The following is an 18784-nucleotide window of genomic DNA, read 5'->3' on the forward strand; positions in this document are numbered from 1 at the left end:
GGGTGTTGGTTCTCTTTCCTCTGTGGGGTTCTGGAGTCAGGCTCAGGCTGTCAGCCAGACCTAGGTGACAAGCACCTCTACTTGCTGAACCCTCTTGCCAGCCCTTGCTTTTGTTTTTTTTGTTTTGTTTTGTTTTTTTTGGTGTGTGTGTCTGTGTGTTTTCAGATTTATAGTTAGTATCTTACCCCATTATAGTTAAAAACTTCATGTTTCCATGTAAAAAAAGATATGGGATAAAGATGATAATAAGCACATTTAAGCCTGAGAATTCTGAAGGGAAATTAAATTTAGCATAAACCAGTTCTCTTTTAGTTTGCACTGTCTTCAGTGTGGTCTGATTCTTTGGATATGGTTCTGAGAATATGCAAACATGTTAATATCATCAGTACTAGTCTAGAAATTTAGGAATTGCTATGTTTTGTAAAACTGTTAAACAGTACTTGTTAAAGACTCAGTAAAGTATACGTTCCAGCATTATTTCCTGTTTTCATGTCAGAAGAGTATAATATACATGAAATAGCTTGTAGAGTTTGAATTGGGGTTTTTGTCAGTTGAGAATAACTCAGTTTTTACAGTGTACTGTAATGGTTGATGTATTATTACTGCCTTTAATAATTCTAGTTTTGAAAAAAGTTATAGTGTGTGGTGATAAACACTATGTTTTTGCCCCTTAGAACTATCAGTCAGTAAGTAACCTTTTAACCACATCTGCTTTATTTCGACTTGGATATTACTTCCCTTCTTTACTTTTTTCCCTCTTTTCCTGGCTGATTTATTTGACAGTTTAAAGGTCATTAATAATAACAATCCCTATATACTTGGATATAAATCTCCTGAGAACTCGACATTTTCTTTCTTTCTGTCTGTCTCCCTCCTTCCCTCTCTTTCTTTCTGTTTCTCTCTTTCCCTCCTATCTTTCCTTCCCTCCCTGCTTCCTTAGATTCATTTTTACTTTATGTTTATGGTGTTTTGCCTGCATGTATGTCTGTGTGAGGTGTCACAAGCCCTAGAACTGGAGTTACAGACTCCCTTATCTCCAGTGTGATGTGGGTGCTGGGAACTGAACCCAGGACCTCTGGAAGAGCACCTGGTGCTCATAACTGCGGAGCCATCTCTCCAGACCACAGTATGTTGATACCATGTGTGGATTTTGTATGAATACAGTGCTTTTGTGTTAATATTCTTAGAGTCCACCCATGTGTACATTTCAGTGTTATGGCTTTAGTTCTTACGTCTGGTCATTCTAAGGGAAGGGGCTGTCCTTTGTAAAGCAGAAGTCAGGAGACTGGAAGTACTCCTCAAGTTCTTCAAAACAGAAATGGTCTAGTAGTGGCATTACCATTGACATACTAAAATTGTGTTGTCTATAATTTTTTTTTTACTTATTTTCAGGTTTATGTTGAATGTTTTATTGTACATTAAGTATTCTCACAATTGACAGTGAATCATTTCATTTGTATACTTTATTAGCACATTATACATTTCTTCTTCTCTGCCTATTCTTGAAACAGGTTCTCACATTTGTAAATGTACTGCTGGTGGTAGAGTTACTTGCTTTTCCTAGTATTTTCCTTGATTTAGGTGTTAAAATGAGACTGTAGGACATTGTTACATTTTTCTTCTCTGGAAAAAACATTTGTCAGTGTACAGTATTTTGCTGTTAATACAGTTTGCCAAAGTGTGCTTTCATAAAGATGTTGGAAGTATCATAATACACTTTAGATACATTCATACATACGTGCTTCAAAGAATTACTTAAAGAATTAAATGTAATGGCTAGTTTCCTATAAAGGTGAATGATGCAAATCATGAAAGTTTTGTCTAAAATTTATTATTTTAATAGACCTTTGGAGCCGTTCTAAAGCCTGTGGTCAGCAGAAAATTCTAACCTGTGCAAACTAATTTGGGAATCACACTTTCTCTTTTGTTACAGTTCTATAAACACGTGGTACAAAGTGTCGAGAAATTCATTCAGAAAGTAAGTACATGTACTCTTTACTACTTAAGCTAAACATGCTGTAGTTTCCTATTGATGCTTGTGTTCTCATTCATTATTTATTTATTTTTAAGCACGTGATTTAACTTTTAAAGAATACTTTTATGTGTATGAGTGTTTTACCTACATTATGTATGTGCACCAAGTATGTGCTGGGTCCCCTAGAACTTGAGTTAGAGATGCTTGTGAGTGACCATTTTTGTGCTGAGATCTGAACTCAGGTCCTCTGCCAAAGCAGCAAGTGCTCTTAACCACTGAGCCATCCTCCAACTCCTTATGTTCTCCTTTTAGTCAAATACTTGAGTTGAAGTTTTGATGGACTGTTCACAAGAAACTCCCAAGAGTTGCAGGTGTCGTTCTGTGGGTGGGGTGCTGGCGTAGCATACCAGGTGCTCTGCATTCCGTCTCCAGCCCTTTGTCAAATAGGATTCTGCATTCACACAGCTGTGCAGTGTAGTTCCTGACACTACCCAGGTTCATGGTTGGGCTTAGCCAAGTAGATGCCCATCTGGACTATTGCAGATTCTTTGTTAAGACCAAAAAAACCTCTAGTTGCTTTATTTTTTATTGAAAAATGAAATGAAAGTGTTGATTTGATAAGTCTCAAAATGTTAACCTTTAGGAAGATACTTTTGCTAAGTTTGTCTTGTTTCTTGAAAACAGTTATGTCATTATGATTGATTTTTCTTTTTTTTTCTTTCTTTTTTTATTTATTTATTTTATTTTACAATACTATTTAGTTCTACATGATTGATTTTTCAAATGTTACAAATTGTTGCTGCGTATGGCCTTTAAGGAGATTCTCACTACTCATTTTAAGCTGTATGCTTAGAAAGCAACTCTGTATCTATGTAAAATATGGATTAAAATATTGTCTCCCAATTATTTTTGTTCCCCTCATTCATTTTGTCTGAGCCATTAATGTATTCAACAGTGCTGCTACATTTTATTTTGTAGACCTTATCCAGGGGAAACCAAGGCAAATAAAGTTGAAAATAGCAGTCTTGCTTACTGTCTTAGTTAGGGTTATTATTGCTCTGATGAAACGCCCTGACCAAGAGCAACTTCGGGAGGAAAGGGTTTATTTGGCTTACATATCTTGAATCACAGTTTGTTGAGGGAAGCCAGGGCAGGAACTGAACCTGGACATGAACCTGGAGACAGGAGCTGACGCAGAGACCACGGAGGGGTGCTGCTTACTGGCTTGCTCACTCTGCTTTCTTATAGAACCCAAGACCACCACACCACACCAGCCTAGGGGTGGCCCTACCCAGAATGGGCTGGGCCCTCCTCCATCAATCACTAATTAAGAAGATGCCCTATAGGCTGGCCCACAGCTTGGTGTAATGGAGGCTCCCTCCTCTCAGATGATTTTAGCTTGTGCCCAGCACACTTAGGTTTCCTGTCTTTATCAGGAGTCTAGGTGACTATTCGTTGTTCTTGGTCCTCTTACTTAGGGTCAGCATTCTGTTGACGCCAGGTTCTGGCAGGTATATTAAGACTCGTGCCTTAGGACAGGGACGTCACTTCCTTATACTTGGCATCACCATTTAGCAAGTTTGCAGTGTACCCCAGAAGGTGACAGGGTCAAAGTATGGTTACTCTGTCTCTAAACTCAGTCGCCTTGAATAGTTGATCTGACCTGTTCTTGATTCCAACCCACTTTTAACAAGGATTAATATAGACAGGGTTGGTGGTGCACATCTTTAATCCCAGCATTTAGGAGGCAGAGGCAGGAGGATCTTTGTGAATCCAAGGCCAGCATCATAGTGAGTTTTGGGACAGCCAGGGCTATGCAGAGACTTCGTCTCACAAAAACCAAAAAATAAAAATTAAAAATTAAATTTAAATTTTATTTATTATTTTTATGTGTATGAGTGTTTTGCTTGCATGTAAGTGTGTGTACCAGGTGTGGTTGGTGCTCTTAGTGGGCAGAAGAAGACATCAAATTTCCTGAAACAAGAGCTGTAGACAATTGTGAGCTGTCAGATGGGTTCTAGGAATCAAACCCAGGTCCTCTGGAAGAGCAGTGTATGCTCCTAAGCACTGAGCCATCTCTCTGCTCTCTTTCCCTCTTTTTAAAACTTTGTTTTCTCATTAAAATACTGGTTAAACATACTTTGGGATTAAGAAGTTTAGATAAAGATAAGTATACTTTTAAAGAAAGTCAAACTGTAAAGTACAATATTAGTGACTGTAAACAAATAATACAAGTAAGGGATAAGTGTGTAAAATCTTGATAATGTTATCTATGGTCCTATGTGTTAGTCATTAAAATTTTATAGATGGAATGATGGATGATGGTTAGAAATGAAAAAATTAACATTAAAACTGACTGTTTTGGGGGAGTGGAGGTTGTTTTGAAGACAGGGTTTCCCTGTATAACAGTCCTGGCTGTCCTGGATCTTACTCTGTAGACCAGGCTGGCCTCAAACTCACAGAGATGCACCTGCCTCTGCCTCCCCAGTGCTGGGATTAAAGGCGTGTGCTACCACTGCCTGGCTAAAAACTGACTTCTTAAAGGACTACTGCTTAGAATACTTAGGCATCTAGCTTTTGATGTAATGAATGCAGCCAGAAAACAATCTATGTTCTGATAATTCTCTGCTTTTGTTTGAAGTTACGCTGTAGGCAGGGTTTTTTTTTTGGTCAAGACCATGACCAGCTGTCCTGATCGCTCCCAGATAACCACACAGACTTATTAATTGTAACGGCTCAGCCGATAGCGTAGGCTTGTCTTTAGATAGCTCTTACAGCTTACATTAACCGTTTCTGTTCACCTGTGTGCTGACCCAGGCTTGCTCACCTCCTGTGCGTGCTTTCTGTGCTGCTGCTTTCCCATTGGACTAGCATCTCCTGCTGCTCCTCGCTCCTTCCCAGCAGGCTCTGTGCCCCGAAAATCCTGTGTGTAGCCGTTGGCCAGTCTGCTTTTCATTAACAGTGAGAGCAACACATCTTTACAGAAGGACTGTTCTACAACATTATGTCCTTACATATTTGTGTGTGTGTGTGTGTGTGCGCGCACATGTATGAAGGGTGGCATGTGCATGTGTCATACCACAGGTGAAGATGAGGAAACTCACAGGAGTCAGTTCTCGCTCTCTTTTTTTTTTTTTTTTTTTTTTTTTGGATTTTTGGGACAGGGTTTCTGTGTAGTTTTGGAGCCGGTCCTAGATCTCACTCTGTAGATCAGGCTGACCTTGAACTCTTAGAGATCCATCTGGCTCTGCCTCCTGAGTGCTGGGTTAAAGGTGTGCGCCACCACTGCCCGGCTAGGAGTCAGTTCTTTAACCATGTGGGTCCTGGAGATCAGACTCAGCTCACCGAAGCTTTGTGGCAGGTCACTTACCAGCTGAGCCAGCTGCCCATCTATCTTGTGTACTTTTTATAAGACTGAAGCAAAGACCAGAACTATAGACATTGAGGAATTACAGGTTTAACAGTACTATTTGGGTCAGCTCTATCTTACACTAACCCTGTTTGTGTTATTAAAGTCAATCTACATTAGTTATCATGAATGACAAAATTATTTTTTTTATTTTTTTTGTTTTTTGTTTTTTGTTTTTTGTTTTTTTGAGACAGGGTTTCTCTGTGTAGCTTTGCGCCTTTCCTGGAACTCGCTTTGGAGACCAGGCTGGCCTCGAACTCACAGAGATCCACCTGGCTCTGCCTCCCAAGTGCTGGGATTAAAGGCGTGCGCCACCACTGCCCGGCGACAAAATTAGTTTTGAATCAGAGACCCTTTTTGTCCTTGTGAAGCCTACTGTTTTGTATGGTTACTACTACAAATTTATTTGTTTCATGTACTCAGATAGGGCTAGATGTTAATCACTCAGCATTGTTTATTTAATGCAGTCTGGATGCTCTGTTTTAGTGAGCTGCATCAGTGCTGTTGTGGCTACTATCAACTGCCATAGGTTTGTAGAACATGTCACCTCTCTACGTTCTGATAATGTCCTGTCAATTAGCTGTCTAAGTTGGAAACTTGGCCTAATAAAGGCCTTTAAATTTTCTATTGCATTATGTCAGTAATAGAAGAGATTCACTTGTTGTCATTTTTATGAAGCAGACATGGAAAATAAATAAAAATTATGACAAATACTCTTGGCACTACCATAATTTTTTTCCCCAGAAACCTTAATCCCTTCCAACAAGTACCTGTTTTTACTTTTTAATTATGTGTACGTGTGTATGTGTGTGTGTCTCTGTTTCTGTATGCCACACTTGTGCAGGTGCCTTTGGAGTCCAGAGGCATTGGATCCCCTAGAGCTGCACTTATGGGCAGTTGTGAGCCACCAGACGTGGGTACAGGAATCAGAACTCTGGTCCTCTGCAGGAGCAGTGTGGGGTCTGAACTGCTGAGCCATCGTCTCCCCAGCCTCCAAGTGTCTGTTGTAAAGTGAAGCTAAAGGAGTTGGTCAGCCTTTGCTATTTGTATTTTTCCACCTTTTGCTATTTTCTCTGAAAGAATGGCAGTCTTTTGAACAACTTGTCATAGTTACCTTTGTTCTCCCATTTAAATATGTACATTTTTATGTATTGTCTCCAGTCTTTTTGACAATGGATATTGATCACATATATACTCTTTACCCTAGGGTGGGTGCACAAGGACCTGGGCATTTAGGCACAGGGAATGTGAAAGGAGTTCACTTCCCGAGGTTTCTGTCCATATGTACTTTTTGCTAACAGTTCTTTGCCCTAGGGTATTTTAGGTAAGTTTTAAATGCTACACTACTTCAGTTTATAGTTCAGATATAATTTGCCCTTCTTGATTATGATGAGATGCTTTTGCCCAATGTTTTACTTTTTGTTATGAAGTACATATGGACATACCCAGAAAGTTGCTGTATACACGGCTGTGTTTTTGTAAGGGCAAGACTTGTTTAATTGCCACTCATTTCTTGCAGTCAAACTAAGGCCAGCTGCCTCTTCTTAATCTCTTGCATTTTCTCTGCCCATGTGACAGTCAGACTTCGTTTTCTCCTTGTTTCATGTTACAAGAAGTATGACTTCTGATTTTAATTATTTACAGAATATTAGTTTCTGTAGCCAATTTTACATGGACAATCCCTTTATATTTAGTATAGTGTGTTATTCTTGTACAAATGAAAAATTTAAGTTTACTGTTTTTAGACTAATCTATTAATTTGTATACCATGTTAACTCAGCACGGTAAATTTCCAAAATTAACAGGACAGCTGAAGTTGCCCCAAATTCAAGTTTTGTAGCACAGATGTTAGAGTGTGTGGGTGTGTAGTTGTGTCTGTGTGTGTATAGACCATTAATGACAATATTGTCCATCTGTAGCAGGAGCAGTCTTTCCAGGTTTTGCAGTTACCTAAACAAGATTATGGAAACATTTCATATACTTCACTAATAAAAAAAGCGGGGGGGGACAAGGTAAAAAAATCCTCAGGAAAGGAGGAGTTCTGTCGCTATTGTAATCCCTGGTGCTGTTTTTTTAGAATCAGTGTTTTTATCATCTGGACGGAAGTGTTCCAGAGCCCTGTCAGTAGGAACAGCCTTGCTAACAGTCACCATGTGTCAGTGCAGGTACAGAGTGACAGGTGCTTGTCACGTATCTGACAGCAGCATCCTTGGGAGGGGACAGTTTTGGCTGTAGTCCACCTTGCTGGGAGGCACGAGGCAGGAGCCTCAGACAGTCGAGCTCAGAGAGAGATGAATGTCGGCACCCTGTCTCCTCTTTTTGATTGAGTCTGGAACCTAAGCACATTCCTATGTTGCTCACATTTAGGGCTAGTCTTCCCAGCTCAGCCCAATCTAGAAGCTCCCTCACAGCAGTGATCGGAGAAGTCTGTTTTCATGGTGAGTCTCAGTCTCCTGAAGTTGAAAATGGAGGTTAACCACACTGAGTTACCATTTTTAGGGTATGTGACACATGCTTGCTGTACCACATACACAAATTCCTAACACCTCATTTCTTTTTTAGTTTTCATTAGCATGTATTAGTTACACATGAAGTGGATTTCATGATGGTATTTTCACACATGTATATAAATGTACATAATGTACTCTGTTGATTTATTTGGCCCTCCCCCATTCCAGCTGATATCCTTCCTCTTCCCAATAAGTCTTCCTGTTTTCTTTTTAAAAAATTTCTAAACATTTATTTATTTAGTGGAGGTGAACCCTCATCCATAATGCATGTGTGGAGGTCAAAGGGCAGCTTATGGGAACCCATTGTCTCCTACCATGTAGGTCCCAGGGATCAAGCTCAGGTCATCAGGCTTGGTGGCAAAAGCCCTCACTCTCTGGGCTCTCTCATGCCTCTTCCTTGGTGACGGACAGGTCTTACTAATGGGCTCATCATTGAAGAAGTGTATCTCCTCTAGCAATCACTAGGATTATTTTGTGAGGTGGTGCTAATGATGGTGGTTCACAGGGTCTCATTGTGGTTCTGACTGGCCTGGAACTCATGGAGAGCTGCCTGCCTCTTTCTGCCTCCTGAGTGCTGGGATTAAAGACATGTGCTGCCACCCCTGGCCACTAGAATTCTTAAAGACTTTTAATGTCAGGTTTCTTCCGCCACCATCCTTCAGTGACACTTCACATCAGTAAAGATTGGTCACCTTTCATCTCGCCCTCCCTCCCTCCATCCACCCATGAGTGTGTATATGTGTGCACACGTGGTTTCCTCCTGAGCCATCCTCCTTGTTTTGTCAGTGGGTCTGTCCCTGGGACCTGGGCCTTACTGACCAGGCTAGCTGCTGGCTACTGAGTCCAAGGGATCTGCTCGTCTCCGTCTTCCCACCACTAGGATGAGAGATGCTGGGCTTGAACTCAGTCTTCATTCTTGTGCAGAAGCTCTTTCCAACTGAGGTATCTTCCTAGCCCATCATCTCTGTGTCTTTACAGTGTCACCAGGTCCTTTGACTGTGAAGAGGAGGAGGATTAGTAACTTCCCAGTCTTCACTGGGGTGACAGGAGCACATGTGCATGTAGCCATCCCCAGCTGTTTTACCTGAGTGCTAGGGATTTGAACTCAGGATGTGTTTGCACCCAGATTTAGTAATAACATCATTAGCACTTTCCAGAATTTATATTGTTGCCCTGGGGATGACACTCATGCACTCTGACCTACTAAGCTATTTCCCCATCCCTTAGTGTAGATTTTATACTTACTGTGCAGTCTATAAATTATAGATTTTGCTATTAGAACCACTGAAATCGTCTGTTCATAGATCAGCTTTTCAGATAAAAAGAAAAATTAGCCACATTGTGTCACCCTAACTGTATCATGGGCTAGCCACTGCAGTATCATTCAGTTATTTGCAGATTCAGTCACTTGTGTTTTCCGATTTTATTTTCCTTACTGGTGACTTTTAATACATGAGAGTAGAAGTTCAAGTTTGAATGAATTTATTGAGTGAGTGTGTTTAATGTTGCAGAGAATGGTGCTGAACTTGCCCAAAGGGTTCTTTGTCAGACAACCCTGTGACTGATGATAGCTACAGATGCCAGTATGAGAATTTTGCCCGTGTGTAAGGATGTGCAAGTTTTCTGGGGGCTGGGGAGATGGCTCAGTGGCTGCAGTTGTTCTTGCAGAGGACCTGGATGCTATTTCCAGCTCCTTGATGGCAGCTTACAGCCATTTATAACTCCATTTCTAGGGGATCTGATGTCCTCTTCTCATTCCTGCAGGTGGTGCACATCCATACATGCAGGCACATAACTCATCATGTGCATAGAGTAAACAAGACAAGAAAGCCAAGTTTTCCTGGGTTTCTTGTCTTAGAGTATAAAGCTGGATTCCAAGTACATAAGCTCGGAACCCCTGTGCTAAGAAGTAGAGAGCCTTGTAACCTACAAAATAAATTATAGACAAGTAAGTTACAAGATAGTGACCCATTGGGATAGTGTGAATACTTGCATGTTTGAGTGTTAGCAATTTTCCCAGAGTGTTTCTGGTGGTAGTGTCATGTTCCTCTATAGACGAGGTATTCAGTTAAACTTTGGGCTAGATATATTTAGCATGGTACAATGGCTGTTTGACTTGTTCTTTTACTGATACAGAAGTGTGATGTTCAGGTGGAGTCTAGTGCATGCTTGCAGAGCATTTTCTAATCTTTTCCTGATTTTGCTTCCATTGTTACAGCTTTTCAAAATCATTAAATAATTTTTTTATAATGTCTTCTTTATCAGATTGTTTTCAGCCATTGAAATCAGTTAGGCAGTGTTAGTTTGGAATTTGGGTGAGTGACAGTTGACCTGAATGCATTGAATAGCCAAAGTAGAGTCTCTTCTTTAAGGTGCCACTCCAGAGATGGATGGTAAGGACTAGGCAAGGCTGGTATTGATTAGGGCATGAACAGTGTTTTTCTTTGAATAGGGTTTATACTGTTTTCGTCTCTCAAGGGTTTTACAAACTTTGTTTCCTCCCTCTTACTCTTCTCTCATCAGTGTAAACCAGAATACAAGGTACCTGGACTGTATGTTATTGACTCCATTGTGCGACAATCCCGCCATCAGTTCGGTCAAGAGAAGGATGTGTTTGCACCCAGATTTAGTAATAACATCATTAGCACTTTCCAGAATTTATATCGTTGCCCTGGGGATGACAAGGTATGAAATTGTTTCGTTAAAGGAGTCGTTACTCCTTTTCTTAGAGTGTTAGATTATCTTATTATATGACCTTGTGTTGTCATTTACTCTCAGTTACTCTGAATTCTAATATTTACTCTTAGAATGTTTAGAGAGTAGAAAGATGTAGTTGCTTTTGCTACTTTTTAATTTATTGAAGCAACTGTAAAAGAAATTGACTACAGAAATATTTTGAAATTGTAGTAGACATTGAGTCGTGCATGTAATCAGAGAATTGTGGGTTTTGAATTGATATTTACCATTCAGTTTTGTAGAAAATGGATCTGCCAACCAGTTTATAGAAAAGTACATATCAAAATTCTGTTACAGTTTTGTAAGTGCTAAAGACCGACACTCAGATTTTAGTATGTGTAATCAGCAGGTAAAGAATCCAGAGCCAAGAATAAAGGGAGATGTTTCCTTCATATCCCTTTAACATTACTAGAAAGTTACTTAAGTTGAATGCTGATTTGGAAGTGATATTTTTTTCTTTTTGTTTTTAAATTAGGAAAAGGTTATGAGTGGGTGAACAGGGCTGGAGCTGGCTCAGTTATTACGAGCATTTCTCTATCAGAGCCATGTCATGATTCAGCACCCTCTTCTGTCTCTCTGATAAACACATTAAAAAGAGAGGAGACTGGGTGAAGGTTGTTATAAGGAAGAATCTGAAATCTAAAGCTTACAACAAGATTGGGTAGTTGCATTTTTAATCACCATCGTGTCTTAAGTTTTAAACATCATTATTATGGGTGGGGATAAATTTGTTATAGCATATTCTTTGTAAATATTCTTAGATATAATTCCTAGAAGCTCTTGGACATTGTTTTAGTTAATTTGATATTGTGGTAAGCCTAGCTAGTAGTCCTAAAGAATGTTTCAGATTTTCAGGCACCCATATTAATGAATTCTTAAAGTAGAATTCCATGTAAAATCATTAATTCGAAATAGTAAGTATTAACAACTGATTTAGAAATCATGCTCATTTGAACTTGAATTTCTGACAGTTACACAATCAGTCTTAATCTTGTAGGTTTCATGACTAACACCTCTCAGGATAGTCTTTATTGAGTAAGGTATTTTAAAAACTATATGAGGAAAGATTACATGAATCTGAAATCTCAGTAATAAAGGAGTTGATGCTGTATATAGAGACAGAATGATGTTGCTGGACTTGTTATTTTGAAGAACGTGAGTATCAGACATTGAGAAATGTTCATATAAGCCAAAAGAATGCCTGGTACTTTCTGAGTGCCCTCACCGTGCAGAGGCAGGAGTTGAATCAGAAGCCTAGAAGCTTCCTTCCTTTTCTCTCTCCCTCCCTCCTTCCTTCCCTCCCTCCCTCCAGCCCTTCCCTCTTTCCTTCCTTAAAGGCATGTGCCACCACCTTCCAGCTGTGTAATTTTTATTTTTCTTATGCATCATTTAAAATACAGTATTTTACACATTTAATGTGACCTGCATGTTAGAGTGAACCAAATGTTTATTTTTAAAATTATTTTTACTCTTATAAAATACTATTTAATTATTGTTTTCTTTTCCAGTGCTTAACAGTAGCCTATAATTTAAGTTATTTTTCTTAATGTACCAAATTGCCTTAGAATAGTGATTGGTGGTTCTTGGTTATAGAATCTTTATATTAAATAGTTATGATTCAGATCGTTCTGTGCTGACATGAGGGGATAGCTTTTACTAGTCTTAGTATGGGTTTGGGTGATTGTTATTTATTTCAAGAAGCGGGTTTAATTAATGTTTTTTTTTTTTTTTTTAAAAATGGTAGAAAAACCTTTAAGGTTAAGAAAAAGTATGGTAAAAAATGTGGAACATTCTTCGTTGGGCATGTACTTCTGCCTGCAGACCTGAAGTCCCCAGGATCTGTAAGCAGTCCTTTGACTAAGGAGACTAAGTAGGAGTCTCTGTGCTCCCCAGAGTGTGACACAGAGATCTGTGTAACCCAGTCCTTTCAAGTTTGTATCACACTGAATAAGAGATCAGCAGCAATTGAGCCAATAGAATTTGAGGACTAAGTTGGGATTTCATGGGAACTCTGTTGGAGAAAGGTGAGGATTCAAAGTAAGTTGAAGTAGAGCTGTGACTGATGATATCCTGTAGCTTTGCCCTAAGGGCTTATAGCTAAGGTCTGCACATGCTGACACCTGAACTCTTGGTTACAGTCACAGTTCAGGAAAAGAACAACAAAAAATGGGTTACAGTCTCATTTTGTAAATGATGAAACTGGGGGTTTAAATGTTTGTCAAATTTATTGACCTAGGACCAAGTGAATGAGAAGTGTCAAGCACACAGGTCATGAATTTTACAGAAACTACCTAAATATGACATGACTGCATGGACCTCACCCAGAACAGGGTGAGGTTAAAACACAGCATGACATACCTGTAGGAGCGGTTGAGATTCTTTGAGAGAATAAATGGGATGCACAGCTGCAGTGAAGGGCCTCTCAGAAAGAGACAAACGATGAAGGTGCAGGGTTCATTTGTTTATTTTTGCCAAGTGGTAAAGGACTCAGATTATTCTAAGTCATCAAATAATGTAGAGCATTATTGATATAGAACATAATTCTTACCCCAAGGGCCAAATTGAATAATAATGCTAGTGGGGTGTTGGCTTTATCCATCTAGGGAGAGAGTAGGTAGGAACAGTAGCAGAAGTTCAGAGGAGAGGTCTGTGCCGCAGACTGTGCGCAAAGATATCTATTGCTGTGGGTTTAAAGTACAGTTATGGCAAGGTTCTTAGGCAGGAATTGAGTTTGGTAAATTGTCCTTTTTCTTTTGGTCAGGGAAACATGCTGAACACAGGCGCTGAGCTACATTTCTTAAGTGAAGAAATGCCCTCTCTAAAGTTATTTAAATAGCTTATAAAATGAAATTTGTTAAGAGTCACATTAGATGAGGACTTTGTCCTGAAGTTACTTGCTAGTTCAGAAGGTAAGCATTGTATGAGTCAGGGTTAAATTCACCTTTATGTGTGTGTACGCATGATATTGAGATAGAGCCCGCCTCTGCCTCAGAGTTCTCGGAGAAGGCAGATGACAGTTCAGTGAGTAAGGTGCTTGCTTTTGGGCCGAGTGACCTTCATTTGATCCTGGGACCCAAAAAGGGACGTTGTAGGGCAGTTGTGTAGGCGGCTGTGTGATCAGTCTCATGTGAATTGACATGCATAGAAAGTGGAGCCTAGTTGTCACTCTGCTTCTGCTAAGTGTAACTTTCATTTATCTTGTGGAGATGTCAGAAGTAACTTCCCTTATTGCCTAGAGCTAGGAATTGCAGAATGGTTAAAAACAATTTCAGGTTGGAATTTACCATAGAAGTATTTTAATCTCTCTTTCCATTGTATGCCTGAATAACCTATATGAGTGCTAAGATTTTGAAAGCAGAAAATGTTAGAACATACAGAATAGTTGATAATAATTTTTGAGACAGAATTTACCATAGAAATACTTTAATCTCTTTTACATCCTATGTTCAAATACTCTGTGTGAATTGAGCTGTGCTAATGTTTTGAAAGCAAAAAATTGAGTGTTATTTTTCTCTGTTCTTCTAGAGTAAAATAGTGAGAGTATTAAACTTGTGGCAGAAGAATAATGTTTTTAAGAGTGAGATTATCCAGCCTCTTCTGGATATGGCAGCAGGGATTCCTCCTCCAGTTGTCACCCCAGTTTTGGCCGGCACCACTGCAGCGATGAGCAATACTCCAGGTATGTACCTGTAGTGCAGACTCAGGTCCTGCTCTCACCCTATCATCTGTGTGAGCGACAGACAAGGTACCAGTATGGAGCAGCTTGTCCATCGTTACACAGATGAAAGACAGTGACCCAGAGGCTGAATGTGGTTGAATCCTTATGCTGGGGAAACAAAGGCAGGTGTGTCTCTTTGAGATTGTGAAATGAAATTGCTTTTGCTGTTAATCTAACATTTAAAAAACAATTTGAAAAATTGATTTTCTTTTTCTTCAATCACCAGAAACATACATTTTGGAAGAGGTGATGATTACAGTTTACTTTTGTTTTGTTGTGTACTCCCAGGGGTTGACTCTGGGCTCCACATATGCTAGGCCAGCACTCTTCCACTGAGCCACACCCCCAGTTCTCAGTGTTTGTAACTCCTTAATCTTGTGGATAACTTAACTTGATGTTTACAGGAAATTTGGGGGACGTAATTTTTAAGAAGAACCCAAAATACTGCTTAATAAAGCCAAGATTGCTTTAATGTAATTATCTCAAAATTTGATCTTCTTGAAACATCTCAGTGATATTTTCAATTTTACTCTGACCTAACATTTGTTAACTTTTTGGAACTTAGCTTTTGTTGTACACCTGTCTATGAACAGATTTCTTTGTGTAACCAGGTTTTGAACAAAACATGGTTTTATCTTACATAAACTCACAGCTTTTCTCAGGAAGAATTGTAGGTTTGTTATTTCCTCCTGTTAAAGTATTTTCTGAGCTGGGCCTAGTGACGCACCCCTTTAATCCCAGTACTTAAGAGGCAGAGATAGGCGGATCTCTGTTGGAGGCCAGCCTGGTCTATAGAGTGAGTTTCAGGACAGTCAAGGCTACATAGAGAAACCCTATCTCCAAAAACAGATAAACACAAACAAATGGAAGAATTTTCTGTTATTAACCTTTGATGACAGGCTTCATTAAAATGGTAGCTTAGTTTGTTTAATTAAGACAGGTACGGGCAGATCCCATGGGGTAGGTGGAGGTTTCCTGCCCGTTTATAAAACTAATCACATAAATGCTTTTGGTGGTTTTCAAGATGGAGGCAATAAAGTAAAAATAAACTATTTGATTATATTTTATGTATTAACTGAATGCATCTTTTTACCTCTTCACGTATTACTTACTTACTTTTTGGGTGTGTGTGTGATGTCTTTTCAAAAAGGAACCCCTGTGACACCTGTTACTCCAGCCAATGTGGTCCAAGGCTTACCTGATCCATGGGTGTCTCAGATAACAAACACAGACACACTGGCAGCCGTTGCTCAGATCTTACAGAGTCCTCAAGGTCAGCAGGTGAGCAGTCCTTCTGTTGAGTCCTTAACAGACTACCTTCAATTTTCCTTGTCCTTTCCGTTTACCAATGGGAACACTGCACGTGTGACTGGTAAGTTACACTCGTGACTTGTTGTTTTCACTCAGTAATTCATCATGAACCTTATCCTATCTTTGAGGTTTGTTCTCTGGGAAGTTCTTTCTGTAACAGAATACTGCGGTAGCACATAGCTTGGGCCAACCCTTGTTAGGTGCCATTGCTATCCCACTGATAAACCAGGGTGCTTCCTGTTGTCATTGTAGTAGGAACCACTAGACTAGGAAGTCATTGTAGAGAAAGTTACTGCTGTGGGGATCTGAGCAGTGCTTGTGGGGGAATTGGAGATGTCGGAGGAGTATTGAGTTGTGTAAAGGAGGGTAGGACAAGCTTGTCTCCCCTCTCTTGCCGTGTTGCTTCCGTCATTCAAGTGCCGTAGAGAGTGTGTGTGTCTTTTATGTCATTGTTGATCTTGGTGGTAAGGTCATGTTTATGTTGTTTTTTTCTACTATATTAATATTGTTTTGATAATTGTATGACTCTAGGTTGTTTCCTAATATTGCTGTTTTAAGATAGATCTGAGATTATTTACTAGCTGTTAATAATAGCTTTTCCATTTCATTTTTCTAATCTTTATTGACAGTTATAAATTGTAAAAACTATACTATGTAGTTTTTGTTTTATTAAAAATGTAATTGTGTGTTTATGAAGCAGTAATACGATATTCAATGCAATATGAAATTTGTAATATTCAGATTGGGGTAAATGGCATATTTACTACCTCAGCCATTTTTTCTTTTTGTTGTGAACAGTCAAATCCTCTTTACTGGATGTGATTAAAATAATCATTGTCAACTATAACTGCCCTCCTTTCCTATAGAGCATTAGTCAACAGCTTACTCCTCACTCAGCTATATATGGAACTATTAAAGGGTTAATGCTTCAACCTGGATTGTGTGCACGAAGGACTTCTTACAAAATCATAAAGATTTTGTCCTTGTATGTGTTTCTGTGTGCATGCACCTAAGTGTGTGGAGGCCACAACTTGCATGGATTGATTCACTCCTACCATGTGGTTCCTGGAGTTTGAGTAAACCCAGGCCATCAGGCTTGAAAGCAAGCACCTTTCCCCACAGAGATACCTCCTCACCAGCTCTCTTAAGTGTTTTTGTTTTGTTGTGTTTTTTTTAAATATATTTTTATTTTATTTATGTGCACTTGTGTTTTTGCCATGGGTGTTGGGGTCCCCTGGAACTAGAGTTACAGATGGGTGTGAGCTGCCATGTGGGTGCTGGGAATTGAATCCAGGTTCTCTGGAAGAAGAGTCAGCGCTCTTAACTTCTAAGCCATCTCTCCAGCCTCTTTGTTGTGTTTTTTAAGATTTTATTTTATTATTTTATTTATGTGTGTACCTGGAGGCCAGAAGAGGACACTGGATGATACAGGTGGTTGTGACCTGCCTGACATAGATGCTGGGAACCAAACCTGAGTCCTGGAAGTGTGGCAGGTGCTACCACTGAGCCATTTTTTTCAATCTCATGCTTTGTTTTGTTCTTAAAGATGGCAGAAGAACAGGAATAGGTATTGCTGCAATTGTAGTTTGCTCTATTCATCATTTGTAACACATTTGTCAAGTCTCAGACTCCCTGTTGAATAGGTTTCTCTCCTGTTTTCAGGAAACGTGTTCTCAGATAGTAAATCTGATTGATATAAAGCTGTTGTCCTGGTCAGGGCATAGCCCTTGTGGAATTAATTGAAGAATGATGAGAAGCTTAGTGAAAGCATCCAGTCTGTGATGAGTTCTTTGTTCCACTGTTAAAATGTGACTGTTTCGTGTGTAATACTCATGACTTTCCTAAAGCAGGCCAGGCTTTTCAAGGACTTAGGTGCTACCCACTTATCTGCTCTCCTGCTGTGGTAAACCCTGACTGAAGCAACTTGGGAGGGTAGGGTTCTTTTGCCTTACACTTCCAACCTGGAATTAGAGACCATAGAGGTTCCCAACTCAAGGTCAGCTACCTTCCTTATACTTATCCCAGGCCCTGTTACCTAGGGATGACACCACCCACAGTGACCTGGGTTGTCCTACTTCAATTACTAGTTAAAATGTTGCTGCTGGCCAGGCAGTGGTGGTGCATGCCTTTAATCTCAGTACTTAGGAGGCAGAAGCAGGTGAATCCCTGTGAGTTTGTGGCCAGCCTGGTCTACAAAGTGAGTTCCAAGGCAGGCTCAAAAAGCTACACAGAAAAACTCTGTCTTGAAAAAAAACAAAAACAAAAAAAAAGAAAAAGAAAATATTGCTAAGTCATGGACATAGGCCCATCTGACTGAGGTACTTCTTCTAGTGAGGTTCCTTCTTCCCAAATGAAATTAGGTTTGTTTCAAGTTGACACCTGAAATCTAACTATGACATTCTATCCCTTGTTAATAACTTTGACACAACAAAACACCACTTTAAACTGTAACTTTCCCTTTGTTGGTTCATCAAATCTTACATTAAGTCATAATATAAAACACACTACAATTTCAACAGTTCCACAGTCTTTAAAAATCCGTAAGTCCCTTCATTGTGGGCTCCTATAAATTCCAAAATACATTGCATACTTTCTTGTTCCAAGAAGGAAGAACCAGAGCACAGTTACAGTCAAATCAAACTAAAACCAATATCCAACAGTGTGGGAAAAAGCTCCGTATCTGACTCATGAACTGGGCTGACTCCAGAGTGTTGGGAAGTCCCATTTCTCTGTCTCTGCCACTCACAGCACATGCACAGCTTGTCTCAGGCTCAAGCCAGCTCCACCTCACAGTGCTTCTGTCCCGAGTGGACTTTTCACAGTCCTGGCATCTCCAGTATGCTGGGGTCACCACTGCAACTGAGGCTGCACTTTTGCCAGTGACCTTTACTGGCTTCTTCAGGGACTCTGACCCTGATGCATAGTGCCACTCATCATTCTGTTTATTTTTATTTTATGTGTATGGGTGTTTTTTCTAAATATTTGTGTACCACATTCTTTCCTAGTACTCACAGAGGCCAGAAAACAGTGTTGGATCCCCAGGACTAGAGTTATAGATGGTTGTGAACTACCATGTGTGTGCTGGACATTGAACCTGGTCCTCTGGAAGAGCAGCCAGTGGTCTC

The 18784-nt window shown here is 39.8% G+C and overlaps 1 protein-coding gene across 3 annotated transcripts in view; it reads left to right on the top strand.

Annotated features, from left to right (window-relative positions):
- Positions 1–18784, top strand: part of Scaf8 (SR-related CTD associated factor 8) — an 82971-nt gene that overhangs the window by 31157 nt on the left and 33030 nt on the right. For all 3 annotated transcript variants that reach the window (XM_076552845.1, XM_076552844.1, XM_042262352.2), the window contains 4 exons: positions 1934–1978; positions 10418–10579; positions 14156–14309; positions 15499–15629. In XM_076552845.1, the coding sequence (XP_076408960.1) occupies positions 1934–1978; positions 10418–10579; positions 14156–14309; positions 15499–15629 (492 nt within the window). The remainder of the gene's footprint in view (positions 1–1933; positions 1979–10417; positions 10580–14155; positions 14310–15498; positions 15630–18784) is intronic.

The sequence above is a fragment of the Peromyscus maniculatus genome, chromosome 16 (genome assembly GCF_049852395.1).
Source record: "Peromyscus maniculatus bairdii isolate BWxNUB_F1_BW_parent chromosome 16, HU_Pman_BW_mat_3.1, whole genome shotgun sequence".
Classification (NCBI taxonomy): Eukaryota; Metazoa; Chordata; class Mammalia; order Rodentia; family Cricetidae; genus Peromyscus; species Peromyscus maniculatus.